Source organism: Penicillium expansum, assembly GCF_000769745.1.
Source record: "Penicillium expansum strain MD-8 chromosome Unknown contig192, whole genome shotgun sequence".
Lineage (NCBI taxonomy): Eukaryota > Fungi > Ascomycota > Eurotiomycetes > Eurotiales > Aspergillaceae > Penicillium > Penicillium expansum.
In genome coordinates this window covers 40,638-59,278 of record NW_015971404.1, presented here as the reverse complement: position 1 = coordinate 59,278, position 18,641 = coordinate 40,638, and the positions used below count along the sequence as shown (strand labels likewise).

The following is an 18,641-nucleotide window of genomic DNA, read 5'->3' as shown; positions in this document are numbered from 1 at the left end:
CTTGACCTTATTAATAGTCAAGTCTGACTACGGACATCATCATATGTCCATGCACTATAGTTAGGGATGAAGATCGGAAAGGACAGGCAGAACCAGGACATATGCAGCCAAGCCTCACGGTAGGTGGCGCCTATGGAAGCCTGGGAATGTTGTTCTGATTTCTTTTGTCTCGACTAAAACAAGACAAAAGGGAGCTGCTGGGGATCACTGAATTATAACTATAGGTGCTAGTGTGCACGCTGCCATGATCGATCAAAATTCATCGACATGGGTTCGACAGCATGCTTGTGACTGGAGGCTTTTATATAGTTGGTTCCAGATATGGTACTTTAGGACTTGAATGTATGCACCTAGGAAATAACCAAATAATTCATTTGAAACTGCAAAAGGTGCTGTACACAACAAATCTTTACCTGAATATCCTCTCCACCCGTCACTTGAGGCAAGAAGAAAACAATTGCGCCCAAACTGTGAGTAGAACACCGTTCCTCAAAATAACATATGATTAGATGCGAGATTTGGACGAGGAGCCCTAAGGCCTAAAGAGAAACCCAATAAATCGATAGTCGAAACTGATACCCTTCCCTCCATTGGTACCAGACAGACGTCGTGTGAATGAATGAACCAGAAACTCCGTTAATAAAAGCCACAGAAAACCTATGTCTTTTAGCTGTCCTTCAGTCGCCTCCTCTGCCTCTTCTTCAATGAAACAAGCTTGGGAACAAAGATTAACGACAGGGAACTACCGCAATCTGTGTCGCCGGCAACGGTTGCAGGCCCGCATCCGGCAACTGGTGCACACAAAAATGTACTCCGGTAGAGTATGGTTCCTGACCTCACACTGCAAACTTCCAGTGTTACACCAAGCCCATTGCGAGTTCCTGTGATGCTCGCACCCGTTGTCCTCGTGTTGCCGCAGGTCTTCGACTATCCGGTCAAATGCCCTCTGGCGGACTTGGATATTGACGTTCGCGGGAACCTCTTCATCTACGGCTTGGTTTGCCAGTTCTTCAAGTCTTTCCTCGTGCCAACGTGGGCATTCGCATGTCTTCCAAACCAAGCCACACACATAGCAAAACTCGCGCCCACAACTATCAAGTATTAGTTCTTTCCAATTAGTATCATGTGTTTGTTGTGAGAGACATGGTTGCTTACCGACAGGTCATATGGTTGCAGCCATGGTGAAGTTCTACCATGGTTCGGCAGTTGAAGCATCTCCTCCACTTTTCAGTATCCGCCATTTCAAGCACAGCATAAAGGGGTTCATCCATCGGGCAATCGACACGAGGATGGGCAAGCGAGCGGCATGGTACATGGGTCTGCTGGTGGCATTCGGGGCAGGTGCCGTGCTCGTGCTGGATGGCAAATGGTGGAATGAACTTCGAGCATGTGGGCTCAGCACAGTAAAGACGATCCTTTGCAGTCCATTCAATGGCTCTTTCACTGAAGTTTCGAAGCTCTTCGTAGTTAAGAATTCTCAAGGCAACCCCGGGTGGAATGATATTTCCGCAACAACGAGGCGGGTACAACTCCTCATCTTTGATGGCGCCGAGGAACATCTGTCTCGTGCAGTCCCGGCAAAACCCGTGGCCACAGGCACCCTTAAATATGATGGCGTTGACTTTGGTGAAGCAAGAAACACATTCTCTCATAACGCTGCTTGCTCGAGGTGGATGTACGCGCGATGAACCTTCTCCGTTATTATATGCTTTGTCACTCAGAGTCATCCGGCCCATGAGATCTCCCATGACAATGGACACGGCATCATCATCATCGTCGTCGTCGTCGTCGTCGTCCGGCGATGTGATCTTGCTTGTCACCGAGGGGTTTGAAATGTGATTAGAGGTCGAGGTTCCATTGCTCAGAGCGAGAGCGAATTGGCGGTCCTGATCAGCGACCCTTTCCTGGCGTTGGAAAGATGCCAGTATCTTTTGATCGATGGCAATTGCGGTACTCGTGCTAATCGTCAATACCTCATCCGCGATGGAAATCTGTGTGGACCGAATATCCTCCCTCAAGCACGCGATGGCAACTTCAAGGTCTGTTTCCTTTCCTGCAGCCTGCTTTCCTTTCTGCCTGTTCTGTAGGTGATCCAAATCTTCCAGAAGAAGCTGGAGGATCATTCGCTTATCTTGATCTTGCTCCATCTTGAGTGGTAGACTGGAGCTTGGAGGGGCGGTACAATGTAAGAATAAATGAGTAGTTAGTTAGTCAAAGGGGTATGGGGGAAGATGGGAGGGAGAGAGTTGACTCAAGCAGAGAGAGGAGAAGGAATAAGGAAGATTGACTGTTTGGAAGTCTGGTGAGACATAGTCTCGCGAGGCGTTTAGAGTGCCCAGAGTGGTCAACACATGACACTGAAATCGGTTGACACTTGAGTTCTTTTTTGAAGTCATGTAGAATTATCGAACTTTGCTTCTTGTCCTTGATGCAGACTATCATATGGGCTTTGTCTCTTAAGTGTGAACTATTGTCATTATCTTCATGGTATAGGAGTATAGTTTCTATTCACCACGAGCATCACAATGGTCATCAATCTCTGCCTTTTCCCCTTCCATATGATAATTACCACGATATCTATGATTGCTACACTTGCTATGATAGCTAGTGCTTAGCATAGTGCCGGTAGAACTGCCACGACGATATAGTCTCAAATAGGGACCCAGGGTTTGATAGCCAGTTTGTTTATAAAATGATCCAATCTTATAGTTTTTGTTTTAAACCTTGGTATGTTCTTTTCCCCCATCTCCCTTTCTCCAATTCTACATCCCACTTCTGTGCTTCCATTGCCTGGAAGCAAACTCCATCATGTCCATGAACATGTTGCAAGCCCTACCGATTGAAATTACACACCCTCAATGCTCTTAAGGCTTTGAATAAGGCTTCGGCTTGGACTACTGTCCAGACTGCTGCTCATCAAAGCCAGATTGTCGCCTTCAAGTTTGTTGGCTTCATCATATCTCGGAACTACCTTTTTGAAATGTCTACTGCCCGCATAGATGTTTTGATGGGTGGGTGGATGGGACTCAATTCCAGATTTTCAGGTCTTCTCTATACCCAGGTCTCCTGCTAGCTCACTGATGAATGTTTCTGAAGGTTCCATCCGTGTGAATTTGACTAAATAATAATTTCATGGTCCTACCCAAAGTAGTGGCAATATGTTCACCTACAACTGCCTATGCTTAGTGTATTGTGCATCAAGTCTAGAAAGTTAGGGGAAAAGTGGGTTTCTTACTTGGCAGCGATGCCAGGACCTGCATTTCGACGTTGAACGCAAGGGATGAGGTGCGATGAGGACAAGTCACATCGCTAATGAGGCATGTCGATACGTATTCTATAGGGTGTCGAAAATTGAAGACAAAGGCATTGAGTATATTTTCATCTATTCATAACATCCAAGGGAACAGGAACGATCTACATCATAACCGTTTGCCATTAGAACAAGAAAAAAAAAAGTGGCCAACGATTAAAAGCCGATCGAAATCTCTAGCTCCATGAAACATCTCTTAAAAAGGTCCTTTTCGTCATAACGCGGCGATTCACCCCTGGTCCAAATTAATTCCCGTAGAGAATCATGTTGGATCAGAGTAAAGCGCAGTTTTGAAATCGGGGTTTCTCTACCCGACCCCAAACAAATAAGGAAATACGTCAGTAAATCATTCCATCGTGGAAATGCATTTACTGCTTCTCCTCAGTCTCGGCCTGGGCCTCGCCTTCGGCGGGGGCATCCTTCATCTCGGCGTCACCCTCGGTGGTCTTCTTGGCGTTCTCTTCAGCCTTCTTGGCCTCGATCTCGGCGCGACGCTTGGCGGCAGCCTCCTCGTCGGCCTTGCGGACGGCGTCACGCTCGGCCTCGACCTTCTCCTTGTAGCGCTGGATGATGGGGCCGGCAATGAAGCGGATGTCATCCATCCTGGAGACGTAGACGGACTTGGTGGCGTCCTCACCATCCTCGTAGAGCCAGTCCTGAGATGATTCGTTAGTATGGTTGATTGTAATCACTATTGCCAAATCCTGGGTTGAGACTCACCTCGGTGTCCATCAGCTTGGACTTCAACTTCTCCTTCTCCTCCTCGCTGGCGAACTCGGAGTACACGCCGTCGATCTTGTCACGGAGCTCGTAGATGGAGGCCTCGAGCTCGTTCTTCTTCTCGTCGGTCTCGGCGACAAGCTTGTCCTCCATGTACATAGCGTTCTCGCGCTCGGTCCAGGCCTCCTTGGTGGCCTGGTCGAAGCCGCCGGTGGCGGAGGCAATGGGGAGATCACCCTTGCGAACCTGCTTCTTAACCTTGCGGGTCTTCTTGGGCTGCTCCTCCTTGGAGTCGGTGTCCATGTCACCCTCCTTCTTCTCCTCCTCGACAGGCTCCTCGACCTCCATATCCTCGACGTAGTATCCGGACTCGACGTTGAGAATACCGTGCAGGTTGAGACGGGCCTTGAGCTTACAGATCATGAAGTCGTTGTTGGCATCGGCCTGAACGCCCTTGACGGAGAAGCGGCCAATCCAGGGGTTGACCTTGCCGGGCATAGCCTCGACATCGGAGTAGCGGGCCTCGAGATCAAAGGGCTGCTTGCGGTAGAAGGTGAGGATCTTGGTGGAAGGCATGACGTTGCCACGGCTGAAGACAGTGAGGCTGGTGTCCTCATCGGGGATCTCGGGGGACTGCTCCCAGGTGAAGTCGATGGGGTAGTTGACAATGTCGTGAACAGCGAAGTCACGGACACGGAAAACGGGGGAGAGAGTAGCACAGCTGAAAGCACAGCCGCGGGCAATAGCCTCATCCTGGTTCAGGGTGAAGGACAGACCCTTGCCGAAGAACTTGCTGATGGTCTCCTTGATAGAGGGGACACGGGTGCAGCCGCCAACCATCTCGATCTGGTCAATGTCCTCAACGGAAAGCTTGGCCTCGGAGAGGGCCTGCTCCAGAGGAACAGTCAGGCGGTCAAGGAGAGGCTTGACCATGAGCTCGAGCTCCTCACGCTTCATCATAGCGCGGACGTCAGTGTCATCCATAAGGGACTCGACGCTCAGAGGTGCCTGGGCGTTGGCGGACAGGACCTTCTTGAGCTTCTCGGCGGCAACCAGGGTACGGGTCCAGGCCTTGCCGTTAGTGTGGATGTCAACCTTGAACTTCTCCTTGAATTCGACGGCGAGGTGCTCAGTAATAGCCTTGTCGAAGTTACGGCCACCGAAGTGACGATCGTAGGCGGTAGCCTTAACGTTGAGCTCACCCTTGCGGAACTCAACAATGGAGGCAGTGTAGTCGGAGTAACCAATGTCGATGAACATCACACGGCGGGGCTTCTCCTCTGGGGCGGGGAGATCCAGTTTGGTGATACCCCAGCCGAGAGCGGTAGCAGTGGTATCGTTGATGAGACGCAGGATGTTGAGACCGGCAATATCACCAGCGTCAAGCATAGCCCGGCGCTGCACATCAGTGAACCAAGCAGGAACGCTGACGGTGACGTCGGAGACGGGAGCGCGCAACTCCTTGGAGGTGATGTCCTTGATCTTGGAAAGGTAGGAAGCGACCAACTGAGTCGCTGTGAACTTCTCCTTCTTTCCGAGGTAGTTGACCTCGACACCAGCCTGGCCATTGACGTCGACCAGGGTGCATGTGTTGTATTCCTGCTCGATGGCGACATCGGGGTCGTTGAAAGAACGGCCGATCAGGCGCTTGAGGGAGCTGACGGTGTTCTTCAAGTTAGAGATCTCCGCACCTTTAGCGGCCTCACCGAGGTTTCGGCTGCGAGGTGTGAATCCAACAACGGAACTAAAATTCGAATCAGTATTATGTTATCTGGTGGACAGCGGGGGTTTGGGGGCCGTACGGGGTCTGACGGTTAGAAACCTCATTGGCAATCTATAATATCAACAACAAACAGTTAGCGCAATTGTTCAAAAATTGGTGAGGTCATGATTTATCCCGAAAGAAGACTCTAAGTCCGGATCAAGACCGTGGGGTAACACGCACAATGTCAATGCCCTTGTTGCGGGCAACACCAATCTTGGTGCTTTGCGCACCCAAATCTATGCCGACGACACTCATTATGGAAGAAAGTAGGGGAATATGGGAGGTAGGGAGGTAGAGGGAGATGGAAGATTCAAAGGAAGAAAAGTGAGGGAAGTCGGAGGGGAGAATTTGCACGCCACTCCACTATTATTGGAGGGGCGATGACCAAGTGTCAAGCGGTCTGGCTGATCTTTAGGCGCCAAACTAAGGAATTTCAAATTTGGGGTATAAATGGATAACGTAAAATGTGTCAGAGAGTGCTTTCTTTCTTTCATTTCCCTCTCTCCCACTGGTCTATATACTTTTCTTAGCATTCGGACTGTGCTGGCACCTCATCGAACCTTCTGGCGGCTGCTGGACTACCCACTTTTCACCGCCCGCTTCTGCCAGGCAGAATAAAAATCGATCACCGCCCTATGAGGAATCTACGGTGGATCATTGGCTACATCAGGTACATATCCTTTGGACTTGAATGTGGTTTGAATTCTAAAAGCTATATAAAAGCGAAACAAAGTAGAATCACACCATTTAAAAAAGCCATAAGAATAGGATGGCTAAAAATGCTATGCTCAAGCGCGATTCAATCGGATCGAAAAAAAAAGAAGAAAAAAAAAAAAAGAGGAAAAAGAACCAAACTGACGTCATGCACCTGGCACATATGTTCCTGTTAGACAATAATATCATGGAGGTGGGTCACGGGGTTTGAAAGCAGCTCGGCGCCAAGTAACTCGGCAATATTTGTTCTGGCTCTGTGTAGACAGGAGGGGTGCTTCAAGAGCGCGCAGTGTGGTATGCTCCTGGTGGGTGGTTGAGTCCCAGGGGATCGCGCTCGGATGCTGAAACTATAGGCTGAAGAGTGACTCCATCATCAAAGCGGTTCTCCGAATTGTGACCACCAAGGCTCACCGAGCCTGCTGATGCCCGGCCTTGCCGTGCATAATAGAGCTTCTTTTGGTCTTCTTCACTCATCAGGAGGGTTTCCACGTTCTGTGGCATAGCGACCGAGCTAGAGCCGCAATCCGATGATGCACTGAAAACAGAGTCATTCGAATGCTGAAAGAGAGGAGGTGACTGGTATTGGGGATTTCGGGGGTTTTCCATCGCGTTGACCATCCGCGCAAGTGCGGGCCCTGGGCCGGCTGTGTTGACATAAAACCCATCAAGCAGCTGCTTGGCAGGTGCAAATCGACCTTCCACATTATCCGACGGGCGGACGGGGACGGATCTTCGGCGCATAAGGCTGTCGCGGAACGTATCGAGGTTCACATTGAGCTCATCGCCTTGCTCCTTTGCCCGTTCAACTGCTTCTCCTGGCGTAGTATGGTCATCAGCAGTGGCAGCATCGGCTCGTGGTCCACCCCAAGTTCGCTGACCGGCTGTGAAAATACCATAGACCATGTAAATCCAGTTGAAGAACGGGTTCACAATGAACATGATCGGATAAAGCCAGGCTTTATAGCGTCCGAGACGCAGGCCAAAGTATAGCATGAGTAAATAATTCAACCCCAAGGAGACCCCCATGAATCCCACAGGAAGATCGTTCACCTTCTTTGAGGTTGTAATCAGGGCAATGATCATGATGAAAAAGAGCAGTGCGGTCGTTCGGATCGTATTTTGCATGAATCTAACCAGACACAGAAGGGGGTAGCGCACCCAGAGCCGGACATCAGTGATCATGCAAACCTCGTTGGTGATGAAACCTAAAAACCATCGTCGACGTTGCTTCAAGAGAGTACTAAAGGTCTGGACGGCTTCTGTCTTGCAGAAGGCGCTCATACACAGCTGGATTTGATACCGCTCCGTGGCGCCAATCATGAACAGGTGAGTGAGCCATCGGTCTTCCCCAAGGTGACATTTTCCGTAGTCAAAGAGATCTTCGCATTGTTCAGCCTTGTCCGAAAAGTAATACTTGGCCATCTTGCGGAAGGCCGAGAAGCGTAAAATAGTCAAAGCCCCAGGGAGACAAGTCACCGCACCACAGCCAGACTCAACGGATCGTTCAAAAAGCTGACCATGAACGTATTCCATGTCTTGAAGGATAGTCAACAAGCTGTTTTTCTCCGTTGTCGACGTAATGATACCTGTCATTGCAAGCATATTGTGATTGCTGCCCGGCTTAAGTTCCATGTCGTACATGAAGTTCTGCAAGCAAACTCGATCAAGAATGCAGTCGGAATCGATGAAAAGAACGAACAAATTATCATGTCTCTTCAGGTACTCAGCATAGACCTTGTCGATCAGCCTAAAAGTATGCTTTTGGCAGTGCCTTTTACCGCCATGTTTGAACCGAGATACCGTAATCCGTGCACCCTTGTAAATACAGTCAATGCTCGGAGGATAGCTCTCCAGTGTGGTCGGAATACCGAGATGGTTGAGGACACGGAGGTATGGCTCGTCCACCTTGCCACCATCGTATGAAAGAAAAACATGGATGCAATTTGCAGGATAGTCGCAGTCAACCACGGAATTGATGGCTTTAATCAGGACACTTGGGTCCTCCTTGTACACTGGCATCACAACCACAGTCTTCGGGGCTGTTCGATCATCAAGCACTCGTTTGATCCTCTTTTTTCTCCCCAGTGAATTCGTAGCGAGCCCGTAAACACAGAATAGCCATGGTCCGATTAGAAGAATAGAAAACGACCAAAATGCGAACACTTGAAACCCATGTACCATCTCGTGGGGTAAGTCAACCGTGACCTGTGGAGGCAATGGCAGGGTTACGAGCATGACTGGAAGGAATGCTAGTCTGTCATATGAGTTCGTCAGCCATCTCCCTGAATGAACCTACTTCGCAATGAGCTCTTGATGTTCAAGAAACCTACCGTATCACCGTGAACAAGAAGATCATCACCACGGCGAGGACTCTTATACTCCAATGGTCGGCTTTCATCCAAACTTTGATCAGGCAGTAGATGAAGGCGCTAAGCCAGAGCATCCATTCGAACAGGGCTGCAAGCATCAATGGGCCGACGATTGAGAGGTAGATTATCTGTCGAGGGTGGTCAGGATGGTATCCCAAGCCCAGTGGGGAGAGAGCATACGTCTTTGGTCGGCCAGGTCCCCTCAACTGACGAATCTCTTTGTGATAGTATCATGTTGACTTGCCGACCCCACTTTCTAGCCTGTTGAATGTCGAAAACAGCACTTGAAGTAAAGGTTGAAGGGTCCGAAGGTATGATATGTGGAGAATGAAGGCCTTGATACCAATTTTGCTTAGCAGAATTGGAGATCTGGGAGCTGGCAGACGGGTACTTACAAGTCAGGGCCTGGTAATGTTAAGATCCGGTAAACGGGATGCTCAGATTACAACTGTCCTTGAAAGAATATCCATCTGAAGATATGTGTTGATATTTGGTAAGAGTGAATGATCTGTGACAAGGTGAGTACGAAAGCCGCCGGGAAGGGGAGGTAAATGGGGTCAGCACAATGATAAACCTATCTCGACCTTGGGGAAGGTGCGATGTGCCTCAGGTCCTTCCACTTTGACGATGACGATTGACGAAATGTGTGAGCACATAATGTAAGTACTAGGGGTCATACTGATACTTCCATCTAAAATGATTTCATTCATACTTTTATTCATCTCTTGTCATTCTAATTCCTTGAATACAATGCAGACAATAGAAGACAATGTATAGAGAACGTCGAATTACCCAAAAGGGAATGGTTCGAATCTGCGCTAACCAATTGCGGACTAGTGGCTGCCTCAGGCGCCAATGGAGCTCAAAAAAAATTCCCAGATTCTCCCCGCTGCGAGATTGTCACAAGCGCAATAGCATTCTGAATAGCGCATTGATCAATCTATAAAGGTATTGTTACCCTATGTCCCCACATTATCTATAAATCCCCTTCGATCCCTTGTGCACTTTCTGCTTTATTTAACTCATTTCCGTCGCGCCGAATCTTCTTGCTTATCATCTTTTTTTTTCAACATCTGAAATAGTCTCCACATACATTTCGCAACTATGGCCGAAGAACAGAAGACCCCCGTTGTCAACACCGAGGCTGAGAAGGATGTTCAGAACGTCCTTGCCGAGCTGAAGGAGGAAGGCGCCACCGAGCAGCCCGCTCAGGACGCCGAAGAGGCTCGCATTGTCGCCGAAGCTGCTAAGCTCGGAGAGAAGTCTGAGAAGGCCGAAGAGAAGACTGGAGAGTCCCAGACTGAGAAGCGCGAGACCCGCAGCTTCCAGCGCGATGGCCGCGGTGGCCGTGGCCCTCGTCAGAACAACGCCAAGTTCGATCCCTCCACCCAGGAGGTGACCGACGACCCTGTGCAGATCCGCAAGCAGGTATGACCATTTGAAATGCTCTTTCGCTAGATCTCAACTAATGCGCACACCCTAGGTCGAATTCTACTTCTCCGATTCTAACCTCCCCATGGACAAGTTCCTGCTCTCCAAGGTTGGCGGCAGCGCCAACAACGCCGTGCCCCTTGAACTCCTTCACTCTTTCAAGCGCATGCGCCGCTTCCAACCCTTCAGCGCAATTGTCGAGGCTCTCAAGACTGCCGAGAACGTCGAGCTGACTGAGAACGACACCGCCGTCAAGCGCAAGGTCCCTCTTCCCGAGTCCGTGAACGAGCACGATTCCAAGGCCATCAAGGTCTTCGAGGATGCCTCCATGGCCCGCTCCATCTACGCCAAGGGCTTCGGCTTCGGCGAGGAAGAGCCCACTACACAGCTCGATATCGAGGCTCTTTTCGCCCCCTACGGTCCTACCAACGCCATCCGCCTACGCCGCACTCACAACGACAAGACCTTCAAGGGCAGCATCTTTGTTGAGTTTGAGTCCGAGGAGAAGCAGAAGGCATTCCTCGCTCTGGAGAAGAAGCCCCAGTGGAAGGACACTGATCTCGAGTTCAAGAGCAAGAAGGAGTACTGCGACGAGAAGGTCGAGGAGATCAAGAATGGCAACGTCTACCCCTCCAATGCTCGCAACAGCGGCGGCCGTGGTGGCCGTGGCGGACGTGGCGGCCGTGGTGGTCGCGGTGGCCGTGGACGTGGTGGTGGCCGTGGCCGTGGCGGCCGCGATGGCCGTGATCGCAACGACCGTGATGGTCGTGATTGGCGCGAACGCCGCACCGAGGACCAGCAGAATGGCTTCCAGGCTCCTCGTGAGGCCCAGAAGGACTCTCGGTAAGTCAAACTGATCTGATTTCGTAGTGAGTGTATCAATGCTGACTTTAATTACAGTGGTGTCCCCGTTGTGCAGAGCACCCAGAAGCGCTCCCGCGAGGATGAGGGTACCAACGGTGGTGACCACCCTTCCAAGAAGGTGGATGCCAAGGAATAAGGTGTTTATTTCGGCAGACTGCAATGACTTGTCTTTAATTCTTGTTCTCTGATTCGGTCAATCGGCGGGATTGATTCAAAAAGTATTGCGGATTGGAGATCCGACCTGCCTCTGTTTTCCGATTATTTCATAGAGGTGAACCTTCTCTCGGCGTTATGTCATTTCATTACGAGCATCTACGGGTTGGCTAGGTAGGCCTCGGTGGCTACGATTAACCGGGGCCTGGGGTTTGATATGTACAAATGAGACTTTGAACGGACTGTTCTCACAATTCTTCCTATGGAAAATCTAGTAGATCCTTAGAACTAGCTACGTCCACGTCACTTGGTATATCAGACAACTAGAACTCGAGATCATACGCCAAAGTATCGTCGCACAGCTCCTCACGCATTTTATGGACCCTTCAAAGTGTCAGCAAATCAGCACACGGTCCTCACTGAGCCTAAGATGAAGAATACTTACTCCAAATGAGCAGGGTGCACCGCATAGGTAGCGATATGCTCAGCTGTCTCCAAAACAGCAACAAGTCCCATATCGAAGCCCTGGGCACGGGGGATCGAAATCGGCAGCGGGGGACCACTCTTCAGCGACAGCAATCCTATTACGAGGGTCTCCATGAGAAATAGTCTCATTATGAACTCCTAGGTCTCACTTACCAGGAATCTTCCCCACCATTCCATGGCATGTCTCCTTCCAGGTGGCGATCTGAGCCGGGGTGACGCCGGGCTTGAGGCGGAAGAGGACTTGGAGCTTGGTTAGTGATCGAGGTCTTTGTGACACTCGGCTATGTCTAACTCACCAATGTGATAAACTGGCATTTTGGCTGATTCTTCACAAATGAGGATGCACGTACGTTGGCAGGTTTATGTATCCGGTGATTGTGTCATTACGCGGGGTGGAGGTGGGGTTCTCGGCCGATGTCCGATGGTTTGTACGGATATCTTCTGCGCTGATGTTATATCCGTCGATGGCAGTGGACTTTGGATTCCACTGAGAGGCCGTCTTGAAATTGTTTTGTTTTTTACAGTGTTACATAACTCTGGCTGTAAATGTGTAAATGTGTTCATACCTCAGTCAATTTCAGTATAAATTCATGTGAGCCTTAATCGGACTTTCTTGCATGAAATGAAAGTCAACGTTGGTTTGGAGAGAGATGCAAATACAATTATCTATCAAGCCTCTTCCTATTTTTGTCTCGAGAAATCTTCTATACCCTGCACTAGGCATGAGTTTCTGCTTTTTATATGTTGTTTATAGTTTCTAACTATAAATCAAGATCCACACACCATTATATAGCTTTCACAAATCCGTCCTCAGAACTCTCAACGTTCGACTATATATTTCTTGGGCCTTGTATGATGATCCTACCTACGGTCCGACGTCACGCTTATGTTTCCATGCTTGCTTTTTATAAAGTCCTTTATCGGCCTATAGACTATGGCTGCGTCGTGTAATAACTATACTATTTGCTTCATTAGTCCTAACTCGAACGAGTTGATGTTTGCTGTTGGCTGTCTATAATGCTAGGACCCTTATTTGAAGAGCCTCACCCTCCGTAGCTCTCATCTAGCTAAAATAGCTTCATGGAATACCACTTGTTATTACTGTTGTGCTTCACCATCTCATCCTGACCGAAATGACGTCGTGCATCCTTCATCTGAATGGGATCACGTAGTGATACACAACCGCGAAGGTCCCAGTCAATGGTAACAGAAAGTTGTCCCATGGGGGGTAGCAATAGCACTTATGCCATCAATGCTCGGTCTCAAAGCAACCAGCACCCTCGTGGCAACTGAAAAGACCCTTGCACCAAAGACGGCAAGAGAAACAACGGTGATAGTAACGGCCCCGCTACCGCCCGTATTCGTATCCGTTATCGCATGGTTCTTATCGGAGCTTCATCTTGAGGTCTGACCACCCTTCCCCCCTCCCCGATGGAGGCAAATTTTCCAGACCTGCACTAGGATGCGTCGTGGTCTGTTCCGGCTGGTCTTAGATATGTCGCTTTTTTTTGATAAGCAGATACCTGCGTAGTTAATTTCTACTATAGAACCAGACCAAGGATAGTAGCGATGTAGTTGGTAGTATTAAGATATCCATATATGTATGTAACACACTGGGCATAGTTGTAATGCTCGGGAAGGCCAAGGCCGACGTTATTAAGTCTTTCTTGAGGACTGTCTATGTCTATTAATATACTAATGTTATAGATAATAATACATAGGCGACAAGCTCTAGCATCAAACTTGCACAGCTCAAATTGTGCCTGCTTATGTGAGACATTGAACCCGCCAATGGGGTAGATGTGGAGCTCAGGGGATACGTGTCGTATTGTGGCTTTGCCAAGCCTATCTCCACAAAACGCCTCGAGGCGTTTGAAAAGTTGCTACTGGGCAGTTTCACATGGGCTAATACGCATACGATTGCACTATGGACGGCATTGGCGGTTTTCCATGTTTCCATGCTCGTATTAATGCCCCAGAATAGCCCAGGGGCCAGATGTCTCGTGTGCCCACCTACTATTTTCGTAGTCTTGGCGGGGGGCGGGAATATCTGATTAGGGAGATTCTGCCCTATGATGATGGGGATTGCTGATCTTTGCCTCCCAAAGACCCTCGGGATATTATTTGCACACACATCTCTGGGCACGTCTAGACAGTGGGCCCTATGTGGACCTTGTCGTCTTCTATGATTATTCTTCGAAAGCTCTCTCCTTATTTCTGTCCTCTCCAAATCCTTGTAGTTATCCGATTCCGTCCCATCACTCTTACCTATTACTTTACATCCATGGCTGGGAAACTTCTGTCCCTCAGTCAGTCCAGGTGCAACATTATTGCATGATTTGACACATTCCAGCTTTTTTTCTGTACATATTATGAAACCTGCCTGGGAGCTGCACGGGGGTCTTTCCCACCGGCTGCGTGGGAAGCTTGAATCTGCAGCCATCTTCGCCATCAAAGTCGCCAGATCCCCTCAGGCCCATCTCGACCATGCCTGGGCAGCCTCCCGTGCATATTTCTTTTCGGTCATTTTCATCTCCCTCTTGCTTTCCAAAGCCTTCCATATCTACGTCCATCTCAAGGCACTGACGGTTCTATCCCTTCTCGCCTGGGGCCCCACCTTCTTTTTGCTGGATATTCTGCTCATTCTGGGCACGCGTAGCCTGGCCCGATCATACCAATGGCGAACGACTCGGGATGTAGCGGCTGTGTTTATCACGTTATTCGGGTAAGCAGACGTTCATTGGATTCACGGACAAATAGCACATTGCTGATTATTTCCCAGTCTAGGTGTCTCGTCGATGATTTCCGCCAACATCTCGTTTTACCTCCACATGGGCTCGGAGATCCACTGGCGCATATCAAGCGGCTTCCGCAAGGAGAAGCCCACCGCCGCGACTGTCTTGTCAGCCCTGTCCGTCGCTATCCTTCTCGAGACATCCATTTTGGTCGGCGCATTCTACGCTACACCGTATCTATCCTGGGTTACTGCAGCTTTCTTGAAGGTCTGGGGTGCAGTGTTGTCCGCGACGTACCGCTACTTCCGTCCCAATAAACAAGCTCTGCCACACCCGGATATCTATGAGCAAATTGCAATCGACGACTATGAACTGGGCGATGATACCAGCGACTCCGTATCGCTGCTGGATGCACCTCAGGACCCGCCTGTACAGAAGAGTCGGGCATTGCTGAAGCCCGCTATCGTCGTATCGTGCACCGCAATTCTACTTTTCCTCAGTGCCGTTCGCCCCCACGATATCGCTTATAGTTTCCTCTCCGCATCTTTGCCTCTCGCGCCATTTGGCGGCATCAGGTTTGAGTCTTCTCAGCGAACTGTTGCATCGTTGCCGGGAGATTACAGCTGGCTAGAAGGCAAAACTGCACTAGACACCTTCCCGACATTCGATTGGCTACATACGGGTGATGCGGCAACTGCCTTCCCGGATTGGTCTCCCTTCCACATAAGTCATTTCAATGACACCGCGCCCAAGGACTATAAGTATGAACACTACAACCCGATGAAAGATCCTTTGCACATTCCCAACCTTCAGAACGACATTCTGGAGCCCATCCGTGACATGCTCCACAGCGGAGACGTCAAGATCAAGCATATAATTCTCATTAAATTAGAGAGCAATCGGCAGGATGTGTTTCCATTCCACTTCGACTCTTACATCATGGAGCATATTAGAAAGTCTTGGGACGGAAAAATCCCTGACGCGGTTATGGAAAAACTGGCCAATCTCACCCCTATCGCCGAAAGGTTGACCGGATTTGAGACCGGGTTCAAGAACAAGGATCGTCCAAAGCCCTATGGCGGCCTTAGCGCGAAAAAGGCTTACACATCCGGTACATACACCATGAAGAGCATTACAGGCACTATGTGCGGTGTGAGCCCCATGGCTGTTCAAGATAATCTTGAGTACTTCCACGATATTTACCAGCCTTGTCTACCGCACATATTTGAAGCTTTGAGCCAACAATCAAACATAACCACTGACACTGAGGATTGGACCTCCTGGCCATGGCATTCTAAATGGATGCAGTCCCATTACGGTACCTGGGACCACCAGCAGGACCTTACTCCTACCATGGGATTTAAAGATATCACGACAAAAGAATCAATCAATGATGCTGGTGCCATATATATCCCGGAGGAGCCGGAAGATGAGCAGAAATATGGTCACCCGGATCACACTTTGAAGAACTATATGCGGGATGCATTTGCCGAGGCCAAGAAGAATAACACTCGCCTCTTTATCGGTCACCTAACTCACAACACCCATACTCCTTGGTTTAAGCCTGGTGACTACGAGGATTTCTTTGGGAATGGCGCTGGATGGAACGATAAGTTGAATCGGTACCTAAATACTCTCAAGTATCAGGATGACTGGCTGGCCACTATCCTTGAGATTCTTGCCGAGGCTGGAGTCGCCGATGAAACCCTGCTCGTCATGGCAGGTGACCAGTAAGTTATACTCATTTCTTGCAAACTATGAGACTTTCCATTAACTTGATTATAGCGGTTTATCTCTTCCAAATGACGGTGGTATAACGGCCAACCATGACCCCCACGTCGGCAGCTTCCACGTTCCCCTACTCTTCGCCCATCCCAAGCTACCCGCGGTCGAAATCAAGAGCGCCGTCCTCTCGACTCAAATGCTCCCTAGCATCCTTGATATGTTAATTGAAACATCCAATATCAACGAGCAATCAGCACATATATTGAAGGACCTACTTCCCTTGTACGAGGGCCAGTCGTTGCTACGCCCACTCATCCCCGAGCAGGATAAGAAGCAAGAGTGGCATTTCTCCACAATGAACCCTGGAGGAACGTGGGTCTCTATGCGAGCAGCCGCGAAACCGTACCGTCTCGTCGTGCCGCTTATCTCAAATGCCCCGTGGCGATTCAGCAATGTTGTCGCCGACCCACTTGAGTTCGCTCCCGAGGAAGACCTCGATATCGCGACTCTGTTTGATGTTGTACAGACACGACACGGGCCCGAAGCCGCCAAGTGGCTTAGCGAGGCCGCTCATATCTCGCAGTGGTGGATTGCGGAGAACCACCGACGCTGGAAGTATAGTCCCGATGACCCGAGGCCTTGAACTTCCCTCGTGCTATGTCATAGATTTAGCCACAAGCAGAGAATGCGAAAGAGTCTGGCGCTAGGCTCCGGTGAGGCACCTGCTAAAGGGTGATGCGAATTCAGCCGGACATGTTTCTGTACCTGCACATATATTCATGATACCCGTGCCATGTTCTGCATGCAGCACTATTTGTTCAATAAATGCACATAGCGGCGGTTTTGGTTTGTCTATTTCCCAGGGAATGTACCCACTGAGAAGCGTTCAAGTGATACCACCGAGACAGTCGGATGATTTTGTTTTTTACTTCTCAACCTGCAACTTTTACGATGCCTTGGTCGATTTTCTAACGCCATTGTTCATCTGTCAAAACGACTTTTGAGTACCACAGTGCATAGCGATAAATTGGGATTTTGTCTTTTTGGCTTTGGAGATTGACTGCTTGTACATATCTCTGCCTTCTTCAATGTGATTTCTAGCATTTTGGAATAATACATATTTCGAACTCTAGCCAGTACTCGTGACCTGGCGGCAGTCATAATAACAATATCGAAGCCCGTTATACCACTCCTGATCGAGACGTGGGTCTTCTTCATTCACTGTCTCCATATACGAACATCCTGTCCTCCACAGGAAGAGATTCTTTCTCTTTAGGACCTTCGACAGGCTCGTCGAAAACAAGCTGAGCCTTCAACTGCCACGTAGCTGGGACTTTCCATTCCTCACTAACCATTGAGTCCACCAGAGGGCTGTAATGTTGGAGTGAAGCGCCAAGGTCTTGCTCACTCAGAGCCGTCCAAAGGACGTATTGATGAATGGCATTTGTGTGCTCTGACCAGACGGAGAAATTACTAGCATACGTCGGGTATTTGTCGGACATGGCTTACACTGGATCTGGGTCTTCAAAGAATAGGATTGAGCTGTATCCATTTCGGAACCCGCTCATCTTCTGTTCTGTGGCACCTTTGAAAGCATCTTCTCCGATTTTGGCCTTCAAAATGCCTGACGTGTTGTCCCAGAACTTTTTGTGTTCCTCTTTCAGAAGAAGCACAATGCGGGTAGATTGGCCGTTGAAACAAGAGGGAGCGTTGAGGATTGTTGTGGACACTAAGTTGCGTATTTCCTTGTCGGAAATTGGGGAGCGATTGCCGATCTTGTATACGGAACGGAGCGCCTGCCAACGACGGCTTTGATGAAGGGTGATAGAGACATTGTATGAAAATGGCAAGATGATTCCAAGAAGACGAACTAGATGAAGTGAAGCGAGTTACGGGAATCGTCCCACCGTCGGTAGATCTGGCTTTCATTTATGCTTAAATCGTTCTCTTAACTCCGACAATTAGGGTTATATCCGGAAGCCCGTGAGCCTTCAGCTCCGACCGATATCCGACCTCTTCCGCTCCGTTCCGCCTTCACCACAGCAACGCGTCCGTTCTGCAATTCGACCGGGGTTGTTTTAGATCGAGACTATTCAAGCTCCACACACGCTAGATTCCTTTGGAATGAGTTCTCATCAACTCAGCCCCAAACCTGAAGTTACGCGCTTGCGGCCACGACGTGCGTGCGACGAATGTCGGAAGCGGAAGCGAAAATGTGATGGCGAAGTACCTTGCTCAACCTGCGTCCGATATGAATACACCTGTCGATATGAATATGGGAAGTCGCCAAGGAATACTCGAGTTGTGGCTAGCGCCTCGCGGATGACGCCCGCGGAACGCCTACCACCAACGCCCGAACACCTTCCTTC

General features: G+C 49.5%; 6 protein-coding genes across 6 annotated transcripts; 2 read left to right on the top strand and 4 right to left on the bottom strand.

The window, feature by feature from the left end:
* Positions 1-666: 666 nt before the first annotated feature.
* Positions 667-2,147, bottom strand: PEX2_060060 (BRcat and Rcat domain-containing protein; the record flags this gene model as incomplete). Its single annotated transcript, XM_016743279.1, has 3 exons — positions 667-841; positions 897-1,091; positions 1,156-2,147. 3 exons carry the CDS (start codon positions 2,145-2,147, stop codon positions 667-669), a joined length of 1,362 nt encoding a protein of 453 aa, XP_016596001.1.
* Positions 2,148-3,678: 1,531 nt separating this feature from the next.
* On the bottom strand, positions 3,679-6,050 carry hsp88 (Hsp70 chaperone Hsp88; the record flags this gene model as incomplete). The annotated part of the gene is made up of 4 exons (XM_016743278.1): positions 3,679-3,966; positions 4,031-5,774; positions 5,833-5,864; positions 5,976-6,050. 4 exons carry the CDS (start codon positions 6,048-6,050, stop codon positions 3,679-3,681), a joined length of 2,139 nt encoding a protein of 712 aa, XP_016596000.1.
* A 735-nt stretch (positions 6,051-6,785) lies between these two features.
* Positions 6,786-8,976, bottom strand: chsD (chitin synthase D; the record flags this gene model as incomplete). Its single annotated transcript, XM_016743277.1, has 2 exons — positions 6,786-8,763; positions 8,840-8,976. 2 exons carry the CDS (start codon positions 8,974-8,976, stop codon positions 6,786-6,788), a joined length of 2,115 nt encoding a protein of 704 aa, XP_016595999.1.
* Positions 8,977-9,982: 1,006 nt separating this feature from the next.
* Positions 9,983-11,309, top strand: PEX2_060030 (tRNA maturation protein LHP1; the record flags this gene model as incomplete). The annotated part of the gene is made up of 3 exons (XM_016743276.1): positions 9,983-10,306; positions 10,362-11,152; positions 11,210-11,309. The coding sequence occupies 3 exons, from the start codon at positions 9,983-9,985 to the stop codon at positions 11,307-11,309; spliced, it is 1,215 nt and encodes a 404-aa protein (XP_016595998.1).
* Positions 11,310-11,649: 340 nt separating this feature from the next.
* On the bottom strand, positions 11,650-12,127 carry PEX2_060020 (Dabb family protein; the record flags this gene model as incomplete). The annotated part of the gene is made up of 4 exons (XM_016743275.1): positions 11,650-11,710; positions 11,772-11,907; positions 11,966-12,052; positions 12,109-12,127. The coding sequence occupies 4 exons, from the start codon at positions 12,125-12,127 to the stop codon at positions 11,650-11,652; spliced, it is 303 nt and encodes a 100-aa protein (XP_016595997.1).
* A 2,057-nt stretch (positions 12,128-14,184) lies between these two features.
* Positions 14,185-16,915, top strand: PEX2_060010 (Alkaline phosphatase-like, alpha/beta/alpha; the record flags this gene model as incomplete). Its single annotated transcript, XM_016743274.1, has 3 exons — positions 14,185-14,537; positions 14,595-16,277; positions 16,333-16,915. The coding sequence occupies 3 exons, from the start codon at positions 14,185-14,187 to the stop codon at positions 16,913-16,915; spliced, it is 2,619 nt and encodes an 872-aa protein (XP_016595996.1).
* Between the last annotated feature and the right edge of the window lie 1,726 nt (positions 16,916-18,641).